The 23,496-nt window shown below is 42.9% G+C and overlaps 2 protein-coding genes across 4 annotated transcripts; one reads left to right on the top strand and one right to left on the bottom strand.

Moving 5' to 3' along the window:
* Window positions 1–244: 244 nt before the first annotated feature.
* Window positions 245–11,444, top strand: LOC112561882 (pre-mRNA-splicing factor ATP-dependent RNA helicase DEAH1-like). 3 transcript variants are annotated; one of them, XM_025234709.1, is made up of 3 exons: window positions 245–350; window positions 718–871; window positions 3,329–11,444. In XM_025234709.1, exon 3 carries the CDS (start codon window positions 3,348–3,350, stop codon window positions 8,439–8,441), a length of 5,094 nt encoding a protein of 1,697 aa, XP_025090494.1. In that variant the 5' UTR covers window positions 245–350; window positions 718–871; window positions 3,329–3,347; the 3' UTR covers window positions 8,442–11,444. The 3 variants fall into 3 exon arrangements, with proteins under 3 accessions (XP_025090494.1, XP_025090493.1, XP_025090492.1); XM_025234708.1 differs by lacking the exon at window positions 245–350 and having other exon boundaries at window positions 624–871; XM_025234707.1 differs by lacking the exons at window positions 245–350; window positions 718–871 and adding an exon at window positions 1,159–1,334.
* Window positions 11,445–11,762: 318 nt separating this feature from the next.
* LOC112561906 (ATP-dependent RNA helicase DEAH12, chloroplastic-like) lies at window positions 11,763–22,733 on the bottom strand. The gene is given in 3 exon segments (XM_025234755.1): window positions 11,763–18,999; window positions 21,786–21,996; window positions 22,623–22,733. A coding segment is annotated over 1 exon segment (6,078 nt). The 5' UTR covers window positions 18,775–18,999; window positions 21,786–21,996; window positions 22,623–22,733; the 3' UTR covers window positions 11,763–12,696.
* Window positions 22,734–23,496: the final 763 nt, after the last annotated feature.

The following is a 23,496-nucleotide window of genomic DNA, read 5'->3' as shown; positions in this document are numbered from 1 at the left end:
CGACAACGGCAAGAGTCTATTCGACTACGTCATCCTTTAATCGGGCAAACTGCAAGTCTCCACCCAAAAATATTCCTAGCAAGTACCTGCAGGTGGCCAGCTAACGGTCGCCATAACTATACCAACAATTAATGTACGGTCACGCGCTAAGTGTTATCAAAGATGATATATCAGAAAGATCGCTCAGTCGGTCGATTGCCTTCTTTAAACATTCAGTCTGGCAAGCGGCTATATATCTCCCTTCACTTGGCTGTGGATGAGTCGCACATTTATTATACTAGTCTTCATAGATCACAATTATAAGTACTGTTCCATGCAAGAGTGTATATTTAACTGTGTTCGTTACTTGGGTATGTACGTACCATTTCTGTTTGGTGTAGTTTGATACTTTTCTACACATTTTTCCACATATTTCTACACATTTTTACTTTATTAACGAAATGATTTCAGACACATTTTAAAATTCAAATTTTGTTCTTTTTTATTTTTACATTATTTTGTTCTTGTGAGCTTAATATAGTTTTCATATTTGTTTACTGCAATACTCAGAAAAGTAGATTAAAAGATGACGAAACGAAAGGACACACACACACGCACACACTGGAGAGAGGGGAGGGGGAACAAACAAACAAACAAACAAACAAACAAACAAACAAACAAACATGGATTTGCTGAGGTATGAAGTCGGTCCCTTGACCGCCACGCCTTCTCTCTTAGCCTTGAGCAGATCGTAAACAGAACGAAGGAGCAAAGGACTGAACTCTGATCTCGTGCTTACGAAATTCCCCAAGCTGGGTGGTATCGTTGTAAAGTCTTTGGTGTTATCTTCGCAAAGTGAGCCGTGTACGAGGCTACCTGGTTCCTAACTAAGGTGAGTCTCGTCAGCCGCTGTGTCTGTCATTTTGTTCCCCGCGACCGGTGCCTGCACCGTTAAAAGAAATACGTTTAAAAATTCCAGTTTTGCGCGAGCAGAGAAATCTATAAGTCTAAAAGGAAGGCTACTAGACAAAGTTTAGCCTATGCGTTATTAATCAGTTATATTAAACACTTTAAATTTATTTAAAATGTGTTTTCGGATGTTTCGTTGGAAAAGATTTTCTCGGGGATCATTTAGCGTATGGCCTCTGACCTCGTAGTGCGCGCGCACCTCATGTGAGATAACTCCATAAGCAAATCGAACGAAACCAAAAGTGAAAGTTAAAATTCTTGTCAGGGCGTAATTTTTAAGGAAAATTTCTCAGAAAATCGTCATTGATTTCTTTAAAAAGCCACGAGTACGCTCAGACATAACAAATAATCTACAACCATTCAGTCTCTACTCAAGCAACTGTCAGGTAAGCAAGTGTCGCACCGAGCTGACTGAATTTATACGTGATATAATTGGAAGGTTTTGAGGTTTTTTTAAATACATACTAATAAATCTTAGAGTATTTTTCCTTAAGCTGTATTCTCATATAATTATGATGCAGTATAAAAAAAGATATATGTTCCTTTCCAGAAGTTTTTGACCGTAAGGCCCTGCAAATATAAAGTAATGAGGGTTCAACACAGAATATAAATTTTGAATTATTTCCTGAAAGAGAAACACACATACCTATGCACTTTTTAGCACAGTGTTGTTGACGAGTCATATGGCAGATGGCATTGAGTTATTTGTAATGCATTTTGACCTTCTCTTTATGGCAATGAATGTATTGTCTGACCAGAATCACTGAAAGAATTGTGATAGGAAGTGGGAGTAATCCCTGGGACATTTTAGGCTATAGTTTTCTTTAAGAGCAGATGGAATAATGCCTTAAAATTTCAGCATAGAACTTTTCCTACCATGGCTGACTATCTTGTAGAGCCTGGCTCTTCTCCTTTCATTCTTGTTGCTGAAGTGTGCAATGAAAGAGCATGTGGCCTGACTTTGAATGCCTTTCATGATATTTTAGAACCTTCATTTTTATCCCAATTTTCTGAGCATAAGCATATGACTTTAAGATCTTCTAAATATTTGTAGCAGAACCTTTTCTAAACACCAAGACCTGTAATCTCTAGTGGGTTAGGCTTATTTAAAGTTAGAATTACATGTAATGTTGTTAGATTTTAAAATGTTTTTTGAAAATATTTTTGTGCTTGCCTCTGAAGAGGCTGGTAGGATTAAACCACTCTGAGCATCTTTTTTGACTGAGGATTACAGCTTTATATAAACTTATGTAATTGTGTTTTATTGTAAGTACATTTTTATAGATTATATGTGTGTATGCATGTTTGTATTTGTGTGTATTTTTTGTGTCCTTGTTTGTGTGTGGATATATCTGAGAGTGTGCATGCACAAGAACATGTGCATACATGTGTGTGTAAACAAGAAAAGTTTTCTTTCCCCCTGCCTCTTGTCGGGGAAGGGGGGGAGTGATGTTGCATGTGTGTGTGCGTGCGCACGCATATGTGTACATGAGCATATATACATACCTTTTTGCAAATGGTATGTATGCCTGTATGCAAATGTCTATTAAATGTAGCACATTAGGTTTGTTTACTCTGATGAAAATAACCCATGACTGAACCAATTTATCAATCTGCCTTTCTCCATCCCTTGTCAGTACAAAAGACTAACCTTGTGCATCATCTTCACAAATACTGTCAGTGTGTGCCCCTTGTACTTTTTCAAATTAAATTTCTTTCCTGTGATGTAAATTCAACTAGCTATAAGATTTTGGGTGTGATTTACCAGTTTAACTTTTTATGAGAAACAAAAAGGATCAGTTATTATGCACAGTCTCTTTCTCTACATTTTCCTTGTTTGGTATTCTGTTTTTATAAAAACATGGTGTATTTTGCTAAGTTAGTACCTTATTTGCATTTTAACTTGCCATTTATTATATCGTAATGAGTGATGGCACATTTAAACATCATCAGCTCACTCTATCCTATATAAGCTGGCAATTGTGTGCACAACTGAGTATCTTTATTTCCTTCTCATAGATAGTGTAAATCACACCAGGATCACATTTACTATTTCTTAAGCCAGCAAGATACAAGCACTTTTTAAAAACAATACACTCACAAGTTAGTAGTATTTTTCTGTTCAGTTAGCCATACATCATTAATTAGTTTTGGTGTTGTTCACCAAATCCCTTTTCCTACACAACTGAAATACAAATAACAAGTCATGTCTTTTTCATTTGCTGTTCAGGAAGTCATAGGATTAACCCTAAAACAAAGCAGTAAGATTAACATGCAAAATATCATTTTTTTTAACCTTGGCTCAGTAAACACATAACAACTTGGGGGATTTTAATTTATTTTTTAAAAAACTTAAGTAAGCTTAGTGTTGTATTTTCAGATTTGACTGACAAAAAAAGATGAAGGAAGAAGTAAATCAGAATCCTTGTGGTCAATCTTGTCAGCCAATACCAAGAAGAAATCATGTTAGTAGGTCAGCAGACCATAGAGACAGCCAGAAAGAGTTGTGGAAAAAACCAAAGACCAAAACGACTGAACTTTATGTCAAAATCCATGATTTAATTCAGGATGTGGCACTGCTGGAGCAAGTCCTCACAACAAAGGTAAACCTGGAGGGATTTCAGCTTTCGCTTCTTAAAAAGGATGTCATGAGATCAGACACCTGCACATACTGCAGTGTGATCTGTCCAAGTAAAGATCTTGCCAAGAGATTGAAACATCTACTGCTGAAGGATCGGCACATGTTTACACCTCTCATTGACTGCAACTTTACAGGATTTGACCAGAGCGAGGTCTTACAAAGTCGAGCAGAACAGCGTAAAGAGGAACTTAGACAGCAAGCACAGTTTGAGCTGGAAAAAAAGTCTACAAGAGCTTTAAAAGTCCATGAAGAGAAATTGCAAGCTATTATGCTTCAGATTGACCAGGCTAAAGGTAAATTAAACAACCTTTACACAGCCACACAGACTAAAGCTGAGATTTCAGCTCTGGAAGCTAAAGTAGATGAGAACATCAGACAAAAGGAAGAGTTTTGTGGTGCTGTGGATGAGTTTAGAAAACGTGTGGCAACTGCTCTAAACGGCACTAATTTTGAGAAAACGGTAAATGAAGCTCGCAAGCAGTTTGGCATTGAATGCTGTCGGTTTGAAAAGTCTCTCCCAATGTATGCCAGACGTCGGGACATCGTCGATCTTGTGAGAAGTAACCAAGTGTCCGTGATCCTCGGTGAAACAGGTTCTGGGAAAAGTACTCAGATGGTGCAGTATCTTCTAGAGGCAGACTTCTGCAACAAGGGTGCTATCGTGTGCACCCAACCGCGCAAGGTTGCCGCCATCTCCTTGGCGACGCATGTGTCATCAGAACTGGCGACCAATGTAGGTAAAGAGGTCGGGTACAAAGTCGGCAGCAAATGTAGGACCGGGGATTTGACCAAGGTTATATTTATGACCGATCACTGTCTGCTAAACGAGTGCCTTGCAGACCCCACCTTGAAAGCCTTTTCTTGCATAGTTGTAGACGAAGCACACGAAAGAAGCCTGTACACCGATCTGTTGCTGGGCATGATCAAGCGGTGTCTGCAAAAGAGACCGGAACTCAGGGTGATCATCACCTCGGCAACGATCGACCCAGAAGTATTTGTAAAGTTCTTCGGCAACTGCCCGGTCCTGAAAGTTTCGGGTCGCACATTTCCAGTGGATGTAGTTTGGCTAGATGACAATAACGAAGAAGACGAGTTTGAAAACTACATGCAGAAGGCCGTGAAGAAGGCGGAGGAGATCCATTTGAAGGAAGCGCTCGGAGACATTCTTGTGTTTCTCACGTCGCCCTTGGAAACAGAGAAATGCTGTGAGGCTTTTCAGCAGAGTTTGGCAGGACGGAACGACTTCCAGTGCTTTCAGCTACACGGCCAGCTTCAGGCTGATGAACAGCAGAAGGTTTTCGAGCCTCTGGGTAAAAACAAACGTAAGATAGTGTTTGCCACGAACTGTGCTGAGACTTCTATCACGATTGACGGGATCAAGTATGTGGTAGACACCGGTGTTGCCAAGGAGATGCGATATGATGCCAAGAAAAACAGCAACTGCCTAAGCGTGACCGTGGTCAGTCAGAGCTCGGCGGAACAGAGGAAGGGGAGAGCAGGTCGCACTGCGCCGGGAAAATGCTATCGTCTGTACTCTAAATACAGTTATAATGCCATGGACAAAATCACTCTTCCGGAAATCCTTAGAACTCATCTGGGACAGGCTCTCCTTAAACTTGCAGAGTTGGGAGTTGGACCGGATATGTACGACTTCGTTCAGTCCCCTAGCCAAGAAGCCATTGAAGCTGCCTTGGAGTCGCTGGTGCAGCTGGGAGCTTTGTCTACAAACCACCGAATCACGGAAGAGGGGCGTTGGATTGCAAAACTTCCCTTGGACCCACGGTTGGGGCTGATGACATTGAAAGGCAAAGCGAATGGTCTTTTGTTCGATTCTATTGTCCTTGCTGCCTTAACGAACTTCGGGAGTGTTTTCTACAGGGGTAACACCACCAAGGAACAGGAGCAGCATGATAAATCTAAAACCAGATTCAGCCAGACCACTGGAGATTGCCTGACCTCCTTAGCCGTGTACAAGGAATGGCAACATGTGCCTGAAAAAGAAAAAAACAGATGGTGTGTTGCCAACAGCATCAATGCTAAAGCCATGAGATCCACCAGGGACATGGCAAATGAAATAATCAAGACTCTTAAAAAAGAGTACAATCTGGAAGTAGCCAATGAGTTTTCTGACAAAGAAACAACAGAAAACTGCCTGAGACATATGATTTTTGAGTGTTATATTGGCAACCTGTGTCACTATTTAGGCATGGAGAAGGCCGGATACTTTGCCGCGCGTGTTTCAAGGCAAGTTCACGTGCATCCTTCGTCTTGTCTGACCTCCTTAGCTAGCAACCCTGAATGGGTCGTTTACGAGCAGCTGATTAAAACATCGAGAGATTTCATCACAGGAGTCACGCCAGTCGACGAATCGTGGCTTGCTGATGTCGCTGTAGAAAATGTCGGCCTCGATGTTGAAGACATCCGTAAGAAAAAAGTGATGAATGTGTTCACACAGGCGGCAGGATCTCATGCCTTCTTCTCGATGGTAGGTCCTCGCTTTTGCCGGCTAAGAGAGTATGAAGATTTGGGGAGTAGCCAAGGCAACTTCTCTGTTGTGGTGGTAGAAGCTAGTCGTGAAGTAAAAGAAGTGAAAGTTTTCTCTACAGAAAAAGCGAACGAGCGTCTCGTGAAACTGGTGAAGGAGAGAGTGGAGCGGTCGGCACGAGAGCTTGCACGTGAAGACACCGAGCAGCCGGTCGGCAAAGAAGAATCTAATCTTCGAGTTGTTCTTGGGACTGGAGGAAAGGTGGTTGAGCTACTGATGCCTGATGAAAGTCGAAAAGTTTTCATTCATCGCGTGACAGAAAACAGCACGGAAGAACATATCTTGGCAAAGTTCCAGCAGTTTGGCGAGATCCGACTTTGCAAAAAGTTCGTCGAGGGCGAGAAATGGGGTTTCCTGATATTTAAAACTGTGGCAGAGGCTGTCAACGCCGCGAAAGAGACCGGAGATAACGAGGCTGATGCTGGTGAGCTAGAACGCCGACGTCCACTGAAGCAGAACGCAGACTTCAAGGCTCGCCTCAAATGGTGCCGCAGACCTTCCAGCGGATTCGGCTACGCCTCCATTTCGCCAGCTGAGTATGCCACGTGCTTACTGAAGAGTTGCTTTTATGTCGGCAGTAACCTCATCACGATAAAGCCAGCACGGAATCGGGAGAATTCCTTATACTTCCCCTCATTACCGAGAGCATTGAGCGAGGACGTGCTCAGACGTTCGCTTTTGCACGAGTTGGGCTATGATGAAAATACGAAGGGGATTGTCGAACGTGTTACAATCGTTCGCCAGAAACCATACCAGACGACAGATGCTGAGCTCAGGGATCTCGAGATGACAATCGAGAAAACGTTTCAAGCTTATCTTCGCACTTCGCAGGTGAAAGTTTCTGTCGAAAAGCCGCACAAAGAGACGTCCGTCATGTTTGGGAGCGAAGCAGTATTCACCGACCCCATTGAAGGAATACAGGCGTGCAAACGTCTTCAGACAGAATTTTACATTCACGATCAGCCCGTTGATGTGGTGCCTGTAATATATGCTACTCTGACTGTCCCAAACCAGGTACTGAAAGTAGCAGACGCAAAGGTGAAAGATGCCTTGAATCACTTTTCTGGTCTTGCAGAAATTAAGTCAAAGCCGGTGCACAATGACAAACACATTTTCTACATCAGGGCCTCTGAAGTGGAGGACATGGTAAAAGTAAGAAAATGTCTCAGCGATATCTTCAAAGGCGAGGTGTTAGATTGCAGGAAAGCTCCTGCACTTGCTCATCTATTGAATGCTGCGGGCCTTAGTTTTCTGCGAGAAACTCAACATAAAACGAGCACTTACATAAGTGTCGACAGTCGTCTGGGAACCATTGCTATACACGGCACAGAGGCAGCCTGCACCCAGGTTTACATTGAAGTCAACAACTACCTTGACTTGGTGCAGAGTGGTACAGTGGAAGAGATGACACTGAAGGGCGGAGACAGGCCCGCAGGTGTCTTGAAGGCGCTTCTCATGGAGTACGGAGAGGATCTAGACAGGTTCCGAGCCTCCTCGGGTCTCTTCGTTGTCTCAGTCGACTACCGAAAACACAAGCTGCGACTGACAGGATCACCCGAAAGTATCGAGAAAGCTCACGACATAGTTAATAAAGTTGTCGAGAAGATGAAAAGGTCGTCGAGAAAAGATGATGAGGAAGACACCATCGACTGCGTGATCTGCCAGTGTCCCGTTGAAGCCAAGGAGCTGTACCGCCTGGAGCTGTGCGCTCATCCTTACTGCCTGGACTGCCTGAAGCACCAGGTGGCGGTGGCCGTCACGACTCGCTCCTTGCCTGTTGTCTGCGGACGCGAGGGGTGCGAGCGCGAGGTGGCCGTACGCGATCTGACCTTCTTGACCCGTCGAGGTGACGTCAACATGTCGGCGCTGACCGCTGCTGCCCTCTCGGCGTTCGTGATGCGTAGCGGAGGCGCCGCCCGATTCTGCGTCACGCCCGACTGCCCCGTGGTGTACCGCACGACGGCCGAAGAGCACGCCAAGGTGTTCGTTTGCCCCGATTGCAGCGTCCGACTGTGCACCGCCTGCCACCAGCAAGCGCACGACGGCATGACGTGCGCCATCTTGCGGGCCAACAAGGAGGGCTGGCAGGACGTGGAACTGTGGGCCAGACAGGACCCGACACGACGTAAACCTTGCCCTGGGTGTTACACGCCGATCGAGAAAACTGGCGGATGCCGGAGGATGTTCTGCACCGTGTGCAAAACCACCTTTTGTTGGATGTGTTCTAAAAAGTTTGCGTCAGAATGCGCCTGTTACGAGCACCTTACGATAGAACACGGGGGGATCTTTGGTGAAAATGAACTCTAAGAAGTATAGATCGTTGAGCGAGAAGCCGGTGTGGTGGGGGTTGTGTGACGACAACAAACCTCCGACACTCGATCAAAGGCAGTAACAGTCAGCAGGTGTGCGACCCTTTAATACCTGGGCTTGTACAATGGCCACGGTTGCGTCGCATCGCCAGAAGCGATTAAAGTCCGGGCTGTCTCTTCTCTGTCACTAGTCTGTGCTCCCTCTCTCATCCGCCGACGTCTCTTCCCTCATTTCGTCTCAGCCGAGTATCCTCTTTCGCCATGGCTCAGCAGGTCCCTCCAACGACAATCATCCGCGGGCCCCGCCAAGAACTAACTACTAACGCCGGCCTGCCGGCCCTCTGCAATTATGTTTCTTGTACTTCTGCATACACATGAGTTTTTTTTATTATTATTATTATTTAGCTTTGTTTATTTCTTGTTACTCCTCGAGGAGCATAGTGCCACAACACTTTTATTGTGTGTTAATGCAATTTTGTTGTTATTGGGGTTTGGCCACTCCATTATAAATGCATGTGATGTGCTTTTGTAGACGTGTTTACTTTTTTAACACGACACAGCTGTCTATAGGTGACTCAAATGTTTTTATCCCCCCAAAATTCTAAAGATGCACTTGTAAGGTACATATAAAAGACACTCACTAACTGGGAAGCACCGTCTCTCTTGAGATCAAGTCATATTATTTGTTTGTTTACAGCTATTTGCTGGAACATGTTACATTTGCACGTCAGTGTATGTGTAATATATATTATAATTTGTTGTTTGTGTGTTGTTGACTGTTTTAGCTTGTTTTCTGAAATTCAGTTTTCAGTCCCAAAATGATCGCAAATTTCATTGTCTTCCTGTCTAAATTTTCTGAGTTATTCTATATCATTTTTGGAATCTGTCATCTTAATGTTAAAATAAGATGAGATGTGTTTATTTGCAAATTTTGGAAAATGTTAAAAAAAAAAAATTTAAAGTTATTTGAAGTTTTGGAAAAGATATTTAACATTCAGTTTTGGCATCGAGAATGGACGTCCCTAGCTACACGCCTTTTGTTTGTTTGTTTGTTTTTTTAATGTTTCTCTAGAACTACGAGCTGTCGAACTGTATCTCATAAAAATCTTAATCAATGAAAAGATGCTTCATCAGTGCAGTTGCCATTTTGGATTATTGTGATCTGTTGAATTGATTTGGTGCTCATGCAAGAGATTGATATAATTTTCTACAAAAGATTATAGCCGTGTTTCGACAATTCATAAAGCACTAGACCTAGACCAAAACAGCATACGTTAATATATATATATCTGCAACGCATGAAGAAGGATAAAAATTTATACTTTTGTCGAAAATATAATATGGGTGTATTTGCATTGCTTACCTTCCAATAGTTTGTAAACATTGGTTTTTGTCGGTTTTTTTTAATATGAAGCATTTCACGAGCAGCAAAGAAATTAGTCACCCCTGTATGGTTTTTATCTAGGATTGAAACAGTGGTTGTGGATACAAGTATTTGCAGCCTTGATTACAGTTTTCTTTATTATTTATAAAATGCTGTGAGCAAGTTTGTCAATATGTTTACATGCTGGTTATATATACATTTACCAGACTGTGTTAAACGTTGATCCGCAATTGTTCCGTTAAGAGGTGGGTTTAGAGAGTTACTGCCCTCAGAATAAACATCATTTTCTTGTCAAACTGAAACAATAATTTTGTTCTGCGTACTGCCAAGTTTTCTGATGCCTGTTACCTTTATGGTTACTGTAAAAACTGACCTAAAGAATGCAGTTTGGTAGGGAATGACTTTGACCTTAACGAAATGTGAGCGAAACGACTCCGAAGACAACAAACTGTCAAACAGTTTTATTAATCATGGTGATAATTGCAAAGCCTAAAAATCTGAATTCCAGAAAATGCTATATATACAAAATAGACGTCGTTCCTTTATATAAGATGGGTGGATCGGTAGAGAGATAATCATTGTGGGCAAATTTATAGTCAAGGAAAATGCTATTTATGTTGACTAAAACAAATATTAAGTAAGCCTGCCTTGCTATTCTGTACATACCAAAGATTCTTCAGCTGTAACGTGAAATAAGTTTGGCCGTGCGTAATATCATATATATATAAGTTTATCGCTTTTTTAAACAGTTTAATAAAGAGTAGAGCTTTTCTCATGCTTGAAAAACATCATTGGACAGAAGTAGGGGGGAGTAATCCATAGAATATGCTATCGTTTCATCAAACAGTATGATGATTTTAAAATGTTTTTGATAAGAGAAAATTTTGCTGTACGTGCAAGTTTTTTGTAAACCTGTTTAAACTTTCAGTCCTTTTCAGATTTCATCTTACGCTCGATCGTGCATGCACGCACGTGCGCACGCGCGATCACACACACACCATAGATATATCTGTCTTTGAACATGGCTTTTAACAATTTTAACACTATTAGTCCCTTTTCTCTGTCACATGTTCTTTCTTTATCTTTGTAAAACCTGTTTTCTTCCTGAAGATATTTACTTCTTCCTGAATGGGTGTCGGTTTCTTATTAAATTACAACGTTTTTGTAAACTATAAGTTATTGATTGGTTTTACAAATAGTTATGTTCCATTGCATATATACTACATTAAGCGACTGAAATGTAGCATGCAGACCTGTGGAAATTGATTTTATATGGATAAAAATTTACATAATGGGTAGATGCGATTTATTTATGATTTTGTTATGATTTATTATCATTACTAACAAACTTTATGGATAGAAAACACGATGATCGAGAGCTATAGAATAGTTAAATGTGCTAAATAAGCTTATTCTAAGGAAGTTTTTAATGGTTGGTTATTTTGAAAAATGCATTGTAATCTGTTATGGTTTAGGGTTTAAAACCTTAAATGTATCTGGAGAAACATTATTATTATTATTACCAGAAACTGTATTTACTTCCTGCATATTGTTGCTGTCATCAGTTGCGTTCGAGTTAGCCTATCTTATAAATTAAAGGAGGGTGTGGCAAACTGGTAATTTTGTGTTTTGTTCTGTGCGAGACCTGTGCATATTTTCACCGTTTGTTCGATGCTTCCCAAACGTGGCAGGAATATTTGCTGATCACTAAAATTTCTTCTGTTTTTCTCACATTGGCTGCGACCTTCGTTGGCCTCGATAGTAAGAACTGAGGTCAACACGCGTGTTTTTCTTTAATAAAATTAAATTGACTACGAATTATAGTTTAGAAAAAACTATCATGGCATTTGTTTCTGTTGTCGTTAACTTGCCAGTATCATGTTAGACTCAGGTTAGCGGGTAGGACTATTAAACAAAATTCAGAGAAAGTCAGCAAAGAACATTGACATTTAATTATTAATGATGAATACAGATAATAGATTACTCGTCACTGGATTATCTTTTCAGACTTTTTTAAATTTTCAGTGCCCACCTTTGGGCCAAAGAATAAAATATCATGATTACTAGATCACTTTCAGGAAGAAAGAAAACGAGATTGCAAAGCATTAATTTAAGGAAGTGCCTGCATATTTTTAATTTGTTTGTCTGATCCCTAGAAAAGGGATCGCACACAAAAACTGTATACAAATGCTATTATTGTTATTATGTGGGCAGCTGTTTCTAAAATTTGATTGTTACAAACATTTTATGACATGAACATATTTAGTTTGTTTGACATCACTTAAGCAGTTTACAGAAATAAGTTTGCCTGTTGGCATTAGGATTTACAGCATATGGAACACTGCAAGTAACGAATGCTAAAATAGCGAAAAACTTTGCTCAGTAATACTAACATCAATAAGATTAAAATAATAATCATCATAAACAACGTTTCAAAACAAGGGAGAAAAGCATTCCACTTTAGGAAAAAAAATCCAATGTCTAATATAATGTACACAACCAAAAAGAGATCAGGGATCGCAAACAATAATAAATCATCGCAGATGCCAAACATTTCGAAAATCATTAAAATGAAATTAAGAATAAATAAATCCAGCTAACAAATGTGAAGCAGTCATCGAGATCTCTCGGTCGATTTGAAGCAGATTTGTCCTTAATTTTATTTGTTTCAAACATTAAAGCATTATCTCCCAATACGAATTTGCCAATCAATAGGAATCACAAAGCGACGAAGAAAAGCAAAATAAAAAAACTAATTTAAAAAATTTTTAAACTATGTTTGCGTGCGTATGTGTTCAAATGTGAAATAACATTTCAGAGACAAGTTTTATCCTCAAATTTCAATCCTCCTCTGTTGATATGTATTAATCTAATTGTCATTGTACAGGAGGTCCGCCTCGTTGTTCCAAAAGCCTCCATGCCTACGTTTGAGATGAGCGTAGCAGGTTTCATAAGACGGATAAACTTTCCTGCAGAGCCAGCAAAATATCGTTTTGCATGCTTGACACACCATCTTGTTGCAGCCTTCAATCTTCTCAATTGGCATCTTGCAAGTGGGACATGCCTTGCGTCTGTGTGGGTCGAGGCTGGCCCACTTCTCTATGTCCTCCTCCTGGTTCTTGGCGCTGCGCAGCATCGCGCACGTCACGCCATCGTGAGCCTGGCTGTGGCACGCGCTACAGATCCGGACACTGCACTCCGGACACTGGAACACCACGGCTCCTTCCTCGGGGGTCACGCGGTACACCATGGGGCAGTCGGGGGTCGTGCAGAACCGCACAGCGTTCCTCTGAATCATCGTGAAAGAGGAGAGAGCGGCGGAAGTGAGCGTGGAGAAGCTGAAGGCTCCGCGGTGAACCAGGCTCTTGAAGTCTCGCCAGACCAGCGGCCGCTCACAACCCTCCTGGCTGCACAGCACGGGGAAGCTGTGGTCGGCAATAGCGACTTTGACCTGGCGCTTGATGCAGTCGCGGCAGTAGGGATGTGCACAGTACTCCAACCGGTAGAGATCGCCTTTCTCGATCGGGCAAAAGCAAGCTACGCACTCTGGGCAGCTTGCTTCTGGTTTGGGAAGCCGCATCTTTTGACGCACTTCTTCTGCTAGTTCGTCGATCATGGTCTGGGCCGTCTCCACACTCTCCACTGACCCGATCATCTTGACCTCGTGACGCCTGTAATCCAATACGACAGATCGCAAGCCAGCAACAATGCGAAATCCTTCCGCGTCCTCGCCGTGCCGCATGATGAGGGTCTTCAGGAGACCTGGAGGCTTGTCCGCGCCTTTCAGGCACACCTCGGCGGAAGTTCCGGTCAGCAGCTGTTCAATGTACTCGTTCATCTTTGTCCTCATGCGCGTGCACGCAGACTCGCTGCCATACACGGAGACGGTGCGAAGTCTGTTGTCTACGCTGACAAAAGCCTCGACTTCTTTCTCGGCCCGCCTCAGGAACGCCCGGCCTGCTGGAGCCAGAAGGTGCATCAGCACGGGGGTGGCCGAGCACTGCAGCACGTCTCCTTTGAAGACTTGGTTCAGACAGGTCCTGGCTCGGACCACACCCTCCACGTCGAAAGCTGTCACTGCCACTTTCACCATGTTGCTGCTGCCCAGTGGACTCAGTTTAACGTTGATCTCATCGGTTGACAGCATTTCTACCACTTTATCTATTTCCGATCCACAGACATCTACGATGCGCTTCTGTACGATAAGATTGGCAGAGATGTCCGGAACAATCTCCACACGGGAACCAATCAATTCAAAATGTCTGCCTAAAGATGTGCACGCACTGACTCCTTCGATGGGATCCGTAAAAAATGCTTCAGCAAAGAAAAATTAGTCTTTGTCATTTGGTGGCTTAACTTTAACCTCGACGTCTGAAAATTTCAAGTGGTCTTGAAACGCGTTCTTTATTTCTGTCCGAAGCCTGTTTCGTTCCCTCTCGCTAGTCTTTTCAACATTCCTTCGATGTAAAAACGTGTCCTCCACGATGCCTTTCTTGTCAGGCGGTAAACCCAATGCATGCAGCAAGCAGCCTTCTACCAGTTCCTTGGTTGCGCTTGGCTTAAGGTCAGAAATATAAAAAGAGTCATCCTTTTTTTTGTCTAGTCTGATCTTCACAAGATCATTTTCTACATAAAATGACTTCAGGCGACAAACATCGGCCAGGTATGCCGGCGACACGCTGATACATCCTGTGCCACTAAGTGGTCTGCGACACCATTTTAGACGAGCTTTCAGGTTGGCTTGATATTTCACTGCAGGTCGCCATTCGACTCTAGCGACATCGTACTTGTCGTTCTTTGACATCTCTTCCGCCATCTTGGCCTCTTCTCTCGTTCGGAAAATCAACAATCCCCAATTTTTTCCTCTGTCGAACTTTTTGCAAAATTTAATTTCTCCAACTTCGCTAAATTTGGCTCTAAGACTATCCTCTGATGTTGTATCTGAGGGCTTGCTGATGAAAACTTTCCTGCTCTCTTCTGGCATCATCAGGTCCTTGACTTCTCCGCCACGCCCAAGTATCACACGTAGACCGGATGTCTCTTTTCCAACAGTAAGTTCCATGTCTTCGTCGACCAGTTCTTGCGCGGACTTTTCAGCAGTCTCTTTCAGCCTATTGACGAGAGTGCAAACATCGCCTCCTGTTGAATACACTTTGACCTCTCCTTTCTCCCTGGATGCTTCCACAACGACAACGGTAGAGGCTTCTGAAGAAGCCATTTCTTCGTATTCTGCAAGCTTGCAATAGTGAGGACCTATCAGGGAGAAGAAAACATGAGATCCCGCCGCCTGTGTGAAAATGTTCGTCACTTTCTTCTTGCGGATTTCCTCCACTTCAAAGCCGAGGCTGTTGTCGTCGTCATAAAGCCATGATTCCTCGACTACTGTCAAACCTGTGATGAAGTCCCTCGATGTTTTTAAAACCTGATTGTAGACAACCCATTCTGGAGACATAGCCAGAACATTCATGCATGATGATGGATGTACATGAACTTGTCTTGAAAGCTCTGCTGCAAAGTAGCCTGCTCTCTCTAGTCCAAGGTAATGGCAAAGGTTTGAAGAGTAACATTTGAAAAGCATTCTCCTTAGCAAATCTTCTGCGTTCTCTGAATTTGAAAATGTCTGCCTAACCTCAATGTTTACCTCCTTCTTTAAAGTATGCAAGATTTCAGCAACGGTTTCGCTGACGCCATTCAGGACTTTGCTGTTGAGGCTGTTGTCCATGCACCATTTACTCTTCTGATTCTTGGGGATGCTCCACCATTTCTTAAGCACGCTTAAAGCGGTTAAACAATCACCACCACTTTCACTGAACTTGACCTTTGCTTTGTCATGCTTTGCCTGTTTCTCGGCAGTCGTTCCTCGATAGAAGACGTTGCCATCAGCGTTCATGACTGCAGACAAAACAACAGAGTCGAACAGAAGGTTGGATTTTTTGCCCAGTGACGTCAGCAGTCCCAGTTTTGGATCAAACGGTAACCTAGCAATCCACTTGCCTTCTTCCGTGATCGTGCCATCTTTTGCCAAGGCACCTAGGCGCACGAGAGAAGTCTGGGCCTGAGTGATTGCATCTTCGCTTGGCGACTCCACAAAGTCGTACATATCTGGACCTATGCCAAAGTCTGCCAGCTTCAAAATGGCCTGGCCTACATGAGTTCTTAGGATTTCTGGCAAGCTAGCTGGCTTCATGGCCCTGAAGCTGCGTTTAGAATATAGCCTGTAGCACTTACCAGGAGCCGTTCGACCAGCGCGACCTTTCCGTTGCTCTGCGGAACTTTTGCTGACTGGACTGACAACAAGACAGTTCATGTTCTTTTTTGGATCAAAAGACATCTCTTTGGCAACCCCGGTATCAACTACAAACCTTATACCATCAATGGTGATGGATGTTTCTGCAAAGTTAGTGGCAAAGATAATTTTTCTCTGGTCCTTGCCAAGAGGTTGAAACACTACCCGCTGCTCGTCTGGTGGCAATTTTCCGTGTAGCTGAAAGCACTTATAATCATTTCTTTGACCCATTTTCTGCTGAAAGAACCTACAGCACTTCTCCGTCTCCACCATTGACGTGAGAAACACCAGAATGTCGCCGGGTTCCTTTCCCAGATGAATGTCTACGGCTTTCTTGGCAGCTTCTTCAACATAATTGTCAAACGCGTACTCCTCTACGACGTCATCTTGCCAGATGACCTCCACAGGGTATGTGCGCCCAGAGACTGTCAGAACTGGGCAGTTTCCAAAAAAAGCGACAAACACCTCCGGGTCAATGGTTGCCGAAGTAATAACAACCCGTAAATCAGGTCTCCGGGGTAGGCATCTCTTAATCATGGTCAGCAAGAGGTCAGTGTACAGGCTTCTCTCGTGAGCCTCGTCCACTAATATGCAAGAATACTGCGAAAATTCTGGATCTTTAAGACACTCGTTAAGCAAGGTCAGGTCCGTCATGAAGATAATTTTGGTATCGCTGCAATGTCGAGACTTGCTGCCTACTTTGTAGCCGACCACTTTTCCAGTTTGGGAGGCAAGTTCTTCTGCCACGCGGATGGCGAGCGAGATGGCGGCAATCTTGCGAGGCTGCGTGGAAGCTATGAAGCCTGTCTTTGCGAACCCTGCTTCCATGAGGTATTGGACCATCTGCGTACTTTTGCCTGATCCAGTCTCCCCCAGGATAACGGATACCTGGTTATTGGCAACTAGATCCACAATGTCTCTCCGCCTTGCATACATGGGAAGAGGCTTCTCCAGTCGGCAGCATTCCACGCCATACTGTTTCAGTAGGTCTCGCCTCTCTTTCTCAAATGTATCTCCTTCAAGAAGACTTTCCAAATTTTTGGCGAAAGCAGTCCGAGAATTCATAAACTCAGCCTTCTGTCTTTCCATTTCTACTATTCTTTCCTCCAAGACAGCTACTTCGCTTTCTTTTTGCTTGCAGTTAACATCTTTTGAAAGTTTTTTCTTTGCACTATTCAGGCTCTCTTTCATTGCTGTCATGTTCTGGTCATGTTTGGCAAGAACTGCATCGGCTTTTGCATTCAACTCGCATCGTGTTTGCGCTATTAGAAAGTTCCTTTCTGTTTTTCCTGTTTCCAGTCGTCTTTGTCTACAGCTTGTTTCTTCATATTCCACAAAACTGCAATCAATGGCGGGCGTAAATTTATCCTTGTCCTTTAACAGGAACTCTTCCAGCTTTTTGGCAAGATATTTGTTTAGACAGTATATTGTGCAGTAAGTGCACGAATTAAATTTCTTCACGTTTGTTTCATCTGGTCGAACACTGACTCCTTCAGGTTTTAATTTCTTGTTCAGAACCTCCTCAACTTTGCCGATACCATCAAATAGTGCATGGATCTTAACGTACAAAGGAATGTCCACACGAAGGGACTCGTTTTCTTGTAATAATTTAGTTCTGTCTCCTGATATTTTTTCTTGGTAAAATTTAGAACGTTTCAGATTTTCTATTTTCCGCTTGGAAGAGTTTTTACGATCGGTTTTCTCTGAGTTCTTGGTAGTTGATTTTGGTATTGCAGACTCAGGAGAGGGACTCTGATCGTCTGTAGAGTGGAAACTGTCTGTGCTTCTGAACTCTCTACCACTATCTGGTATTGGAACAAAACCTTCTCTACCTCCTGTTTTGACTGTTGGACGTTTGAAGTCCTCATCAGGGCCACTTAGAGTTTGAGACATGCCTTGCTCTGTTTCTTTTCCATCAATGCTAACTTTTTTGTGTTTTCTACGTGGCTTCTTGCTCTTGGTTTTCTGGGGGTCCTTACTTGTTGGTTCTGAGCATGTAGTCTTCTGGGTCTGATCATCTGGAGTAGGTGAACTGTGTTTCTTTGTACCTCTAAACTCTCCGTCACTCCCTGACACATGCACAAAGCCGCCTCTGGTTCCTGTGACGACTGTTTTCTGATATCTATAATTTACCTCAGGGTGACCTGAGAGATCTTGAGACGCCTCACGCCCTATTTCTTTCTCTTCATTCCTTATTTTTTTCTCCTTTCCTCTATGGCGGGCTCGACCATTTTCCTTATTACTCAATTGAGGCTGCCCATAGAAATCTTGTAAAATCTCAGCTTTACCGGAAGCTACGTCAAGGGTCTTACCACAAGCTTTTGCATCAGGTTGTGACGACATTTCCATCACATGACGTTTCTGATGACGTCCGACAAATTTTATCTCACTTGGAGTAAAATTGTTTTGATGACGTGTCTTCTTGTTATATTCAAAATTGTTGGCCCGGGTTCCTCTAAAATCTGAGGACTGGTTATCACATCGTGGTACCTGGAATGATTCTCTTTTCTTCCTGGTGTTTACTACTTCTGGCTTCAGTAGTAAATCCTCAACATGTTTTAAATGTTCTCGCCAGTCTGATGAACAATTTTCATTCTCACTGGAGCTCAAATGATTGTGATTTTCAAAAACATGATTGCAGTAATCTGTTTCTTTCATCATTCTCGGTTCTCGTAATCCCTAGTACCTGTGCCACACAGTAGATGTATTTCAGAATGTTCAATACTCATAGTATTCCGTGTTAAACTGTCAATCTCCAAAACATGAGATCAGTTAAGCTGTCATAAATTTTCTGCAATCTTTTTGTCTGATAGTTCCTTCAAGTAAATTTAGGGTGTAGTACCAAGCCAAACAAAGTACTTTTTCTTGATGACTTTGGGGGCATCGCTGTAAAAAATCAGAAAGAAATATTTATAATAAATACTGCATTAAAGCTGCTCCAAAATTCACTTTTACTATCAAAAAAAAACAACAAAAAACAAAAAAAAAAAAACCTCGAGAAACATAATACAGTATACGATCAATACTTTTTCAAAAAAAACAACAACAAAAAAACAAAAAAAAACAACAACCTTGGGCTAAAAATAACCAGAGAGCAAAGTATTACTTAAAACTGAGATTTATTATAACCTGCTAGCCTAGGTGTCTCCATTGTTACAAGCGGCATACTGTATGTTAGCGCGAATGTTTATCTCTGGACTGCTTGCAGACGAATTTTGCGCGCTAACTTCTAGAATGAAACCAAAGCACAAATTCGCTTCCGGCTTAACTATTAACATCAAGAGAAAGAGCAAATGATGCGAACTCCAGTGTTGATGGAAGTATACAACTCGTTGGAAGTGGAGGTCAAGGACTTTTGCCAAAATGAAAGAAAGAGGAAATACTTCACTAGTACCTTAATTGCGAGTCGATTGCTGACTTTAGGAATTTTATCATGGTTCCCGATATCAAACTGTTAAATTGCTTCGGCGAGACCCGACAGCCTACAACTGAAAGAGAGGCTACGAGTTGGTCTCGGCAGACAGCCAGCAGTTCAGATGGTAAATCCGTGGGTAAATCGTCTTACTGGGTCATCTGGGTAGATAACACGGCTACGAAAGCAAACGCCTACAAGCAAGAAAACCCCACTGTATTGTGAGCAATCTCCGGAAAGATAGAGGCTAAAGGAGTAAACCCCTACTGCCGAAAGAATCTTTATCTGTCGTGTCCTGATTGAAAAGCATCTATCTGGTTAGGATCTTTTTCATAACTTTATCGACTTCAAAAAGGTTTTTGGCGGAGTTTGGAATGAGGCTTTGCCATGTGATGCGAAAATTCAACATTGATAAGGGTCTCTTCCAAACCCTTGAGGCATTACTGTGCTGAACTAAGATGGCCGCTCCTAGCTGTGCGACGTCTGCAGCTCTCACTTCTGATTCAAATTTATTTCAATTTTTCATCGCTTTCGTCTCACCCTGTGTAGGTTAGTTGTCAAGTTATAGACTTAGGGTGTTGCGTCTGTGTCTAGTGATGATGATTTTTACGTTCATCGTGTTAGGCATGCGTTTATCATTTTGGATGGCTGTGGCCGTTACCACTAGCCGACATTATTAAGATGGCGGTCAGCTTATTTCATGCTGGTCCACGGCTTCTCTACTCCCGCGAGCTCTTGCTCCGTCTTCGTTCATCTCCCTCTGTTACCCGGAGTTTTTGGGCGCTGCAAGTCGACATCGCATGGCTCCCTCCACTTCGCAGATCAAGAAGGAGAGGACGCAGAGGCGGTGTGAAGCGGAGACTCAAGAAGTTTCGTCTGGACGATCGACGCAGATCTCCACCTCTTCCTTCTATCCTGCTCTCCAATGTCCAGTCGATTCGTGGCAAGATTGATGAGCTTGAGGTGTGGATACACAACTTTCGATTGCACAGGGATACTTGTTTGTTGGCGTTTACGGAAACATGGCTACACGACGGTGACGCTGATCTAGACATCGCTGGCTTCTCTGGCCCGTTTAGATCTGATAGATCTGCTGCAGTTACTGGCAAGGCGCGTGGCGGCGGAGTGTGTTTCTATGTCAACAACAGGTACTGTACAACGGTTATTCTTCGTGAAAAGATGTGTACTTGTGACCTTGAACTTCTCACAATTTCGCTTCGCCCATTTTACCTCCCGAGAGAATTCCCCCAGCTGTTTTTCACGCTTGTGTATATATTTGCTGGGATCACCGCGCATTGAGCGCATCTTTGTGATGCGGATACTGGCGCGCTATAAAACTACATCATCATCATCATCATCATCATCATCATTCTACAAGGGTTTCAGGAGCTCACTTCTCTTTCAGAACCAGCTTGGAGAGCTCTTCCCGACGACGGCATGTATTCGCAACAGTGCTGTTCAGCATCTTTAGATAATATCAAGCGCGATACACTCCAAGACCATCACACCTCTGTATCTGTCTGACGGAGGCCACTATGTCACCTACGCTTTGCAGATGACACCGATGGCAGGAGTTAACAGCGAGTTGCATGGTCTCACAAACAAGTTGCGCTAGCGAATTAGGGATGGAGATCAGCACAGACAAGAATGAAATCAGGGCGAACACCATCGGGCAGGTGCACAGCTCGAGGAGCTAGAGAGCTTCAGGAACTGGAACGGCATGCTCTGGAAGGACGGTAGCAGCGCTGCAGATGATGTGACTATTTTATATTATTTTGCTTCGGCTGATGTAACTGCCAGGGCGTGGAGTTGTCTGTCGTTAATAAATGGCCTTTAATGAATTGGGTGATATGGATATTTTAGTTTCTCGCATTGGGAAGCGAATGGCTGAAGCAGACGACGTGATTCGGAAGGGTGCAGCTCGTGATTGGCTATACCTTGTGTGTGACGTTGAGTCCCGTGACTATATTTCACTAGCAGACGAGAAAATGGCGCTTACAGCTGTATACGACTGTTGAGAAGTTGAAGGCTGTGGAACAATTAGTAACGCTTAGTTGAAAGACATTTTCAGCAGAGGAAAATGTGGTTAGGTTATTTCTTATGAGTCTGGTGGCAAAGTGTGACCCGTTTGTCGCGTGTAATCTAATAATAACAAAGCAGAGAAATACTATTGAAGATGATTGGCAGTATGTGAAGCTGCATATTTTCTTCAGGTTGTTCAACACAGACAGAATCTTTCAACATGTGACAGCGGACTTACCGTTTAATAAACTTGTTAAATCGTCTGAGGAGGATAAGTCGATCTGTGCTTTTCTGGACATCGTGTCCGGTACCGACTGGGGTAAGCAGACGACATTGCAGGTGCAAAGTGACGTCAAATTTAAGCTCCGCCTACTGGTGATTGTATTTTTGTTTTGTAATGGCCGGCGATCGATGTCGCTCTGTAGAGAAGCTGTGCCGCTGTTCGTATGCTGTTTAGAAAATACAGTAATAAATGACAATTAAACGGCATTCACGAAATGAACTTACAGGGCTATGGTTATACCATTCTAGGTCAGCAGGCTAGGCTAAAACTACACATTTTTGCTGTTTGTATGTTTCATCTGTAGACAGGATATAATTAATACTCGATTTGTTGGGTCACTCGATCCGTATGGGTAGATATAGTGTCATGACGTTTGCAGTGTTCGTAGATTCAACTATAGCAGGTATATAAAGTGTAAAGCCCGTGCTTAAATATCTGTATACACATGTAGATTTCTTGGAATGCTTTTTTTCCCACCATACTTTCAGAGCTTCGAGGTGGTCTGGGTTATCCTGCATCCTGCTCAGGTCAGTCTTTTATAACGGGACATCTACGCTTGACCAGGTTTAACGAACTATTTATATAACCCTATATACACATTGCTCAACTTGGCCAACCTCAATATTTGTTCTCAGTTTAATAGATACTGGCCATAGAGAAGAGTCACTTGCGAGACGGCCGTGGCAATGAACCCTTATTTGCCTTAGTGCCAGAAGAATTAATTTGTATCTACACATGCGCTGCCACGTAACTCTACAAAACATGTCTAAATGAGCAAAAACTTAATATTACCTCAGTTTGTGTTCCTTGGTCGTTTCAACTTGACGACACTGTCACTAGTTTAAGGGATCCTCTCTCCTGATGGTACGTACACGTCAAGCGCCGGAGGGAAGTTTGTTGTGCGTAGAGTTCACGGAAGAAATTGTACTTTCGCTTTCGGATTAAAACACGTACGTTATGTCAATGGCATCATTCAATGCTGTTACTGTTTGTTATTTCTCGGCTGTTAGACGGCCATAGATAAAAGTATATGCTTAGATTCCTCTTATCCATGCAGTCTGCACGCCCACTTATATGTCTCCAATTCACATTATACACGTGAATGGTTCTTATCACTGAAGCGGAAATGTCAGAACATTCGTTCAGGTCACCTATATATACATGTAGAGGTTATAGTTTGGTTGATTTAAGTGCTTTTATAGGAAGTACTAATTCATCATCTTTGCTTCCACCTTAATTGAGGGGATTTCGCACTGTCGGAGACGGAAACCTGAGCACCCGGAGAACCAGCCCTACAAACAGGTGACGACATGCGAGTGTTTTAATTACGAAAATGCATCGTATATCCTTATAGACGCATAGATATACATCCATAGTTGGTTGGTTTATTCAGTAGGAAATACGTGCTTCCACGTTGCTGCATTTCGCACTGTAAAGTGGGAGGAAAGCTAGGGAAGAAACCGGAGAAAAGTCCCAACGCTCAGCCTTGTGGACAAGGTGTCACATACATAGAGTGTCCCGAGACGAGATCTGAACCCTGGGCCGCTGACTGCAGTGGTGATAAGCGAGTGTTTAAACTACTACACAACTGGGCGCCCCTTATATACATCCATGATTAGGGAAATCTGTAATTTACAAGAAGTTTTCAAAGGAAATCTTAGTGTCG

Source organism: Pomacea canaliculata, linkage group LG4 (genome assembly GCF_003073045.1).
Source record: "Pomacea canaliculata isolate SZHN2017 linkage group LG4, ASM307304v1, whole genome shotgun sequence".
Lineage (NCBI taxonomy): Eukaryota > Metazoa > Mollusca > Gastropoda > Architaenioglossa > Ampullariidae > Pomacea > Pomacea canaliculata.
Note: the sequence above shows the minus strand (reverse complement) of the source record. Positions and strands in the feature narration are given on the sequence as shown.

Coding starts and splice junctions, on each gene's coding strand:
- LOC112561882 (XM_025234709.1), top strand. CDS start 3,348: ATGAAGGAAGAAGTAAATCAGAATCCTTGTGGTCAATCTTGTCAGCCA.